General features: G+C 47.3%; 1 protein-coding gene across 1 annotated transcript in view; it reads right to left on the bottom strand.

The window, feature by feature from the left end:
- Positions 1–3948: 3948 nt before the first annotated feature.
- The window catches only part of acsl3a (acyl-CoA synthetase long chain family member 3a), a gene marked incomplete at both ends in the record, with an annotated part of 17815 nt that continues 13073 nt past the window's right edge, over positions 3949–8690 (bottom strand). Inside the window, 7 exons of the mRNA XM_080844504.1 lie at positions 3949–4106; positions 4420–4577; positions 4726–4840; positions 6127–6318; positions 6456–6530; positions 6911–7083; positions 7416–7555. Of these exons, the coding sequence (XP_080700630.1) occupies positions 3949–4106; positions 4420–4577; positions 4726–4840; positions 6127–6318; positions 6456–6530; positions 6911–7083; positions 7416–7555 (1011 nt within the window). The remainder of the gene's footprint in view (positions 4107–4419; positions 4578–4725; positions 4841–6126; positions 6319–6455; positions 6531–6910; positions 7084–7415; positions 7556–8690) is intronic.

Below are 8690 nucleotides of genomic sequence, written 5' to 3'. Positions count from 1 at the left end.
TTGTGCGCGTGTGTGTCTGAAGTCTGAGCAGACTTTGTTGCCGTGTCCGGTTTAAATACGAGCCTCGGGAGCTGCGTGTCACGTGCGCTCGTCTGGACAGCCACCAAAAATCATCGGGGTGGCCACGCGCCAGAGAAAACTATGTCGAAGGCCGAGCCGGTAATATTCACCACGTAACGCGTTGCACACGAGGGCCCGCACGTTCTCTCTTCCCGTAAGAAAATAAAACATTAAAAGAGATGTCCCTATCTGTTTCTCTAACTAAATGTTTAGACATCTCAATATTACTCCCTCTGTTTCTCTCTCATGACAGGGATGGGGTAAAGGCACAATGAAGTGCTTATGACAAGGATTATTCAAAGCTGCTGTGGAGAAGAGTAGTTAAGAGATTTGTTTTTGTTAAGTGTGGTTTAAGATTTTTACATCCAATTTTGGTCTCAAACTGTTTCTCCTGTGTGTATGTGTGTGTGTGTGAGCATGTGTGTGAGTGTGTGTGTGTGTGTTGTGAGGGAGTGAGTTAGTATGTGTGTGCGTTTGTCCGGTGGCATTGGGTGTGGTGTGGTGTGTGTGTGTGTGTGTGTGTGTGTGTCCGGTGGCATTGGGTGAGGGGAGAGAACGGAGATTACACCATCATTCCATCATCATTCCATCATGTCTGCATGTCAGTTGCCTGTGTGGATAGCTACACTGGAGCGGGTGTGTGTGTGTGTGTGTGTGTGTGTGTGTGCGTGTATAGTTACAGTGGAGCCTGATATTATCTGCCTCTGTGTGTGAGTGTGTGTGTGTGTGTGTGTGTGAGGATACTGGCCTAAGTGAGGGGCATCATTTAATCAAAATGACATCGTTTTCAAAATGGTGATGAACTCAGTGGCCTGGACATTATCAAAGCCTAAAACCTTTCAAATGTGTGAGAGATTGCATGAAGAGGAATTGTCATGAACAAGAAAAAAGTTATTTAAGTTACATAATTATTGATACCCAGCAGACTGATGAAATATCCACATTATAGTGTTTACATCTGGCTCAAACGCACTGGAGTTGCACTTGCGCACACACACACACACACACACACACACACACACACACACACACACACACACACACACACACACACACACACACACACACATAAACTCACAAACACATAAACACAATCACACACACACACACACACACACACACACACACACACAAACACAACGCTGGCGAGCAGGAGATGATCCTGAAAGCTCATGAAGAGTACAAGACCATAGTCATGGCAAAATCCAACACCGCCACGGCTGCAAGAGCAAGACAAGAAGCTGTGTATGGGGGGATATCTACGTATGTATTCATTCAGCCAAGTGGGAGAGTTGTTGGGTGGGTAGAGGAGACGCTTAGTAATCTCTAGTTATCTCTTTAGTAATCTCTAGTAATCTCTTTAGTAATCTCTAGTAATCCCTTTAGTAATCTCTAGTAATCCCTTTAGTAATCTCTAGTAATCCCTTTAGTAATCTCTAGTAATCTCTTTAGTAATCTCTTTAGTAATCCCTTTAGTAATCTCTAGTAATCTCTTTAGTAATCTTGCAAGTTCGATTCCCCTCACCTCCTTACCAAGTGTTGTCGCTTTGGATAAAAGCGTCTGCTAAATGTCTAAATGTAAATGTATTAATAAGTATAACTATGAAGCGCCAATCTAACTAATATTAGATCTCTCCTTTTTCCGGGGGTGTGGCAAGCTTATCCAGCTTCACTTAAATTAGCCTGTGCTGGACCAGGTTGGAGCTAATTGATGTGTTGTTATGGCGATTTATAGAAAGTTGCTTCCACGACCCGAAAGGAGGGACTAATATTATCTCATCCTGAAAATTATCCCGGTAACTTGCTTAACGAGCTACGACAAATAGGGCCCTGGTACACACACATATATACACACACATAAACACAATCACGCACACACACACATAAACACAATCACACACACACACACACAAACACTCACACACAAATCACACACAATTACAAACACACATATACATAAACAAACAAACACAAACACACCCACACACACACTTGAGTATGACGTGTGCAGGCATCGAGAATACGTAGTATAATTGTAAGGACAGACCTACTCAGCATTTTAATATTTGATTCAGACACCATTTAATAGAATAACTTAACAGGCTCTCAGACAATTTAGTGTGCTTAATAAAGAGCTTTCATAAACCACTACACATTCTCCAACACACACACACACACACACACACACACAGACACAAAGATACATAAAGTACACACACACACACACACACACACATCCATATCCATAAAGTAAACACACACACACACACACACACACATAACAAACATATGACAGAATCTCATAGCCAGTGTAGTCTGGTGCTCTGCATTGCAAGTGATCCTTTCTAGCGAAACATCTTCTGTTTCTCACTTCTAGGTCACCATGACTACAGTTTCATCCCCACATGGACAGCTCCAATCAGAGTGCTGTTAGGTAGACAAACTCATCAAACAACCAATCAGTAGCAGGCTCCTCCCATTGTGGGTGTGCCTTAAGCAAATGTCTGTGTGAAGACCTCTTGGACTTAACCACCCTTCTGTGTGTGTGTGTGTGTGTGTGTGTGTGTGTGTGTGTGTGTGTCTGTACCCCATGTACATGGTCTAAACCAGTGTGTTGGTCAGGTGAAAACATGGACGCAGGGCTGCTCGAGTCAGAGAGAGAAGAAAATAAGCCACAAAACGCCACTTCCTGTCCAGCAGGATGTGATGTCATTCTGCAGAGGAACCTGAATGGACAGATGGAAGTGTGGATCAGCCAATGGGAAGACCTGGATTGAGACAGGGCGGGGCAATGCATGAAGGCACATAGGGATTAAACCTGATAGGCACCACAGCATGGTGTGTGTGTGGAGTGTTTGTGTGTTTAATGTATGTGCAACGTATTCTTGATGTGTGTGTAGCGTGTTTGATATCTGTGCTGGTGTTAGGTACATGTGTTGGGTCTGTTGGACATGTGTGTGGAGAGTATTTGGTGTGTGTTGGGTGTTTTGGACGTATGTGTGTGTGTGTGTGTGGAGAGTATTTGGTGTGTGTTGGGTGTTTTGGACGCATGTGTGTGTGTGTGTCTCTTCACTTTCTTTGGGGGAATACAGATATGACGGCACAGCGAAGAGCTGAGTATGGCTTCATGTCCAGTCTACAACTACAACTCCCATCATTCCTATAGGCTTCATGTCCAGTCTACAACTACAAATCCCATCATTCCTATAGGCTTCATGTCCAGTCTACAACTACAAATCCCATCATTCCTATAGGCAATCTGAGCACATATCCCCTAATGTTGCTTACACGTCTAGTAAACTGACATACATTTAGTACGTACATCTAGCACACTTCTATATATAAATATATAATCATTTAAGGCCTGAGTGTCATGGCAACCCCATGAAGTGCTTCAGTGGGCTTAACACATGTCCTATGAAAACTGTGCTTTTCTCCATCCTGCTCACAAGGCCACGATGCTTAAAGATCAAGACATTAAGGCAGCAGGAAACGGGTTTGGATACATGAGACAGACCCTGCTGGTGTGTGTGTGTGTGTGTGTGTGTGTGTGTCTGTGTGTGTCTGTGTGTCTGTGTGTGTCTGTGTGTGTCTGTGTGTGTCATTCACAGGCTTGTGTATGGGCTTGTGAGTCACTGGCATGGATGAGGTCTGATCCAGTTGAAGAAAAGGGATCTGTCATGGACCGATGTGGTCTGATCTGGTCCGATGTGGTCCGATGTGGTCTGATTCGTCCGATGTGGTTTCATTCGGTCCGATGTGGTCCGATGTGGTTTCATTCGGTCCAATGTGGTCCGATGTGGTCTAAGGCTGGTCCGATGTGGTCCGATGTGGTCTAAGGCTGGTCCGATGTGGTCCGATGTGGTCCGATGTGGTCTAAGGCTGGTCCTACTTGCTGGCATACATGCGCTCGATGTCCTGCTGGTAGTGGCTCTTGAGCTCCTGGCGCTTGAGCTTGAAGGCGTCCGTCACCAGGCCCGTCTCCGGGGTCCACGGCTCGGAACTCAGGCGGATCTTACGCGGAACCTCCAGCCGCTCCAGCTGGGCTGCAGAGGGGAACAGGAAACGCATCACCATCACAGTCACAGGAAACGCATCACCATTACAGACACAGGAAACGCATCACCATCACAGACACAGGAAACACATCACCATTACAGACACAGGAAACGCATCACCATCACAGACACAGGAAACGCATCACCATCACAGACACAGGAAATACATCACCATCACAGTCACAGGAAATACATCAGAGACAGGAAACATGTCTTATCATTGACATTTCTGTGAATCTGATTGGCTGAAACAGCTGTCTGTCAGCCTTGTGGAGATGTGATTGGTGGTCTGGGCTCTGACCTGCCAGGGCTGCCTCAGTGATCACTTGAAGCGCCTCCTCCTCCATGACTGGGCTGTCACAAAGCTCTGCCCACGAGCCGCCCACCCCCCTCTGCTCTGCAAGGCTCAGGAGCTGCTTCTGATTGGGCACCACGAAGCCAATCACGTAAGACTCATCACTGCAGAGAGAGGGAGAGAGAGGGAGGGAGAGAGAGAGAGAGAGAGGGATTAAGAGATGTATAAAAGAGGGGATTGAAGGTCCAAATGAATGGTTACTGATACTGATTCTCTGGCAACAGATGAGAGAAGCGGGCGTTGCTATGGTACCTGTTGGCATAGACACAGATGTTGTCAATGAGGGGGCAGTTCTTCAGCGCTGCTTCCACCTTCCCCAGAGAGACATACTCTCCAGCCTGTAACTTCACCAGGTCCTTCTTACGGTCTACACACACACACACGGCGGACACACACACACACGCACACGCACACGCACACGCACACGCACACGCACACGCACACGCACACGCACACGCACACGCACACGCACACGCACACGCACACGCACACAGACACAGACACAGACACAGACACAGACACAGACACAGACACAGACACAGACACAGACACAGACACAGACACAGACACAGACACAGACACAGACACAGACACAGACACAGACACAGGACACAGGACACAGGACACGGACACGGACACGGACACGGACACGGACACGGACACGGACACGGACACGGACACGGACACGGACACGGACACGGACACAGACACACACACACAGAAACACAGACACACAAATGCACACACACACACACTTTTATGAATATAAATAAAAAACAGAGAGAAAGACATCCATCCATCCATCCATCCATCCGTCCATCCATCCATCCACCCATCCATCTCTCATTACCTATTCATCCATCCATCCATCCATCCATCCACACCTCCATCCATTCATTCATCCATCCACCCATCCATCCACCCATATATCCACCCATCCATCCATCCATCGATCTACTTATCCATCCATCCATCATCCATCCATCCATCCATCCATCCATCCATCCATCCATCTACTCATCCATCCATCCATCTACTCATCCATACATCCATCCATCCATCAATCACCTATCCATCCATCCATCCCTCATCCATCCATCGATCCATCCACCAATCCATCCATCCATCCATCCATCCATCTACTCATCCATCCATCCATCCATCCATCTACTTATCCATCCATCCATCCATCCATCCATCCATCCATCCATCCATCTACTCATCCATCCATCCATCCATCCATCTACTTATCCATCCATCCATCCATCCATCCATCCATCCATCCATCCATCCATCCATCCATCCATCTACTCATCCATCCATCTATCCATCCATCCATCCATCCATCATCCATCATCAATCACCTATCCATCCATCCATCCATCCATCCATCTACTTATCCATCTACTCATCCATCCATCCATCCATCCATCTACTTATCCATCTATCCATCCATCCATCCATCCATCCATCCATCTACTCATCCATCCATCTATCCATCCATCCATCCATCCATCTACTCATCCATCCATCTATCCATCCATCCATCCATCCATCCCTCATCCATCCATCTCCTCATCCATCCATCATCCATCCATTCATCCACCAATCCATTCAGCTCCTCTCCAGCAGGTGGCGCTGGTTGTGTCATACCGATGATCTCCAGGCATCCGTCTGCGTGGATCTCTCCGATGTCTCCCGTGCAGAACCAGCGCTGGCCCGTCTCGTCCATGAAGAAGTCCTCGCGGTTCTTGGCTGGGTTCTTGTAGTAACCCATGGTTACGTTCGGCCCGCCAATCAGAATCTCACCCCGAGGACGAGGCTTATCTGTGCTGCGGTAGCACCCTTTGGAAGACACACACAGTATGTGCTTGTGTAAGTGTGTGTGTGTGTGTGTGAGAGAGAGTGTGTGTGTGTGTGTGTGTGTGTGTGTGTGTGAGAGAGTGTGTATGTGTGTGTGTGTGTGTGTTTGTATAACTCACCCTCTACCCAGTCCTTCAGGCGAATCTCAGAGCAGACCAGAGGTGCTCCCACACGCCCTGTGCTGTAGTCCCACACTACAACACACACACACACACACACACACACACACACACACACACACACACAGACACACAAACACACAACCAGGGATGACACATGCGCATGGATGGCAACAAATACACACAAATTATCAGAGGGAGGGTTTATCTGAGTTTGTCATTATCTGTGTGTGTGTGTGTGTGTGTGTGTGTGTGTGTGTGTGTGTGTGTGTGTGTGTGTGTGTGTGTGCTCACGCTGGCTGATGGTGCCTGCTCCACAGGTCTCTGTGAGGCCGTAGCCCTGACCCACTGGGCAGCACAGACACACGTTCATGAAGCTGTGTGTGTGTGTGTGTGTGTGTGTGTGTGTGTGTGTGTGTGTGTGTGTGTGTGTGTGTGTGTGTGTGTGTGCTCACGCTGGCTGATGGTGCCTGCTCCACAGGTCTCTGTGAGGCCGTAGCCCTGACCCACTGGGCAGCACAGACACACGTTCATGAAGCGCTGCGTCGCCGCCGACAGGGGGGCTCCGCCCGACAACAGCACCCGCATCCGGCCGCCTAGCAACGCACGCACCTTCCCAAACACAAACCTGCACAGACACACACACACACGCACGCGCACACACACACACACACACACACACACACACACACACACACACACACACACACACACACACACACACACACACACACACACAGGAGCTTGACTTGTAGGTTCAGGGATGAGTGTGTGTCCTGTGTGTGTGCATGTGTCGTGTGTGTGTGTGTGTGTGTGTATTGTCTGTGTGTGTGGTGTGTGAGATTGTGTGTGTGTGTGTGTCTGTCAGGTGAATGTGAAGTGCCTGTATGTGTGTGTGTGTGTGTGCGTGTGTGTGTGTGTGTCGTGTGTGTGTCGTGTGTGTGTGTGTGTGTGTCATACTTGTCACATAGTGGAGTGCTGTATCCTTTAGTGAGCTGCTCCAGTTTGTAGTTGTAGGCCAGAGTGAAGAGAGTCTTCTGCAGGACACCCATCTCCTCCACACGCAACATCACATTCTTATAGATACGGTCCATGATCTCCTACACACACACACACACACACACACACACACACACACACACACTCTTATAGATACGATCCATGATCTCCTACACACACACACACACACACTCTTATAGATACGGTCCATGATCTCCTACACACACACACACACACACACACACTCTTATAGATACGGTCCATGATCTCCTACACACACACACACACACACACACTCTTATAGATACGGTCCATGATCTCCTACACACACACACACACACACACACACACACACACTCTTATAGATACGGTCCATGATCTTCGCACACTGTTGTTTGATCGCTAGACATTTCAAATCGCTAGAGATCCCTCCTACACACACACACACACACACACACACACACACACAAACACACACACACACTTTTGTTTGATTATTCAGAGTCATACCGCCCCACACACTGTCTGCAGAGTGAAAATAAATACTCTGATACGACTCAACTCCACACTCCCACAGACAGGCAGGAATGAAGGATAGAGAGACAGAGAGAGAGAGAGAGAGAGAGGGAGAGAGAGGGAGAATGGGGAAAAAAGGAAGAGGGAGAGAGAGAGACAGAGAGAGCATGTGAGAGAGAGAGATATTTTATTTTAAAATGGCTGTTTATAACAATATGCAAATATACAACTACAGTATCCTAAAATAACAAATCATGTTCATACAACATGGAGAATCACAGATTGTCTGTCTGTCTGTCTGTCTGTCTGTCTGTCTGTCTGTCTGTCTGTCTGTCTGTCTGTCTGTCTGTCTGTCTGTCTGTCTGTCTGTCTGTCTGTCTGTCTGTCTGTCTGTCTGTCTGTCTGTGTGTGTGTGTCCGTTTACATTCATTCTGTCTGCGTTTAACACATTTCAAACTGAACATGAAAATCTCAAACAATTAAATAAACAAAATAAACAAATAGACAACCAAACCAATCGCGCACGCAAGCATACTGCATGAAAACAGTTTCTCACACACACACACACACACACGCACGCAATCGTTCTGCATGTGTGTGTGCGCAAGTCCCCCATCCTCTTGTGCGTGCTTGTGTGTGTGTGTGTGTGTGTGTGTAATCCGTGTATCATTCGTTCATTTGTTTTTTTTTCGATTTAGACGAGAATTGAAAAAATGAAAA

The sequence above is a fragment of the Sprattus sprattus genome (genome assembly GCF_963457725.1).
Source record: "Sprattus sprattus genome assembly, chromosome: 9".
NCBI lineage: Eukaryota > Metazoa > Chordata > Actinopteri > Clupeiformes > Clupeidae > Sprattus > Sprattus sprattus.
The sequence above is the reverse complement of the archived record's forward strand: the minus strand, read 5'-3'. Positions and strand labels throughout refer to the sequence as shown.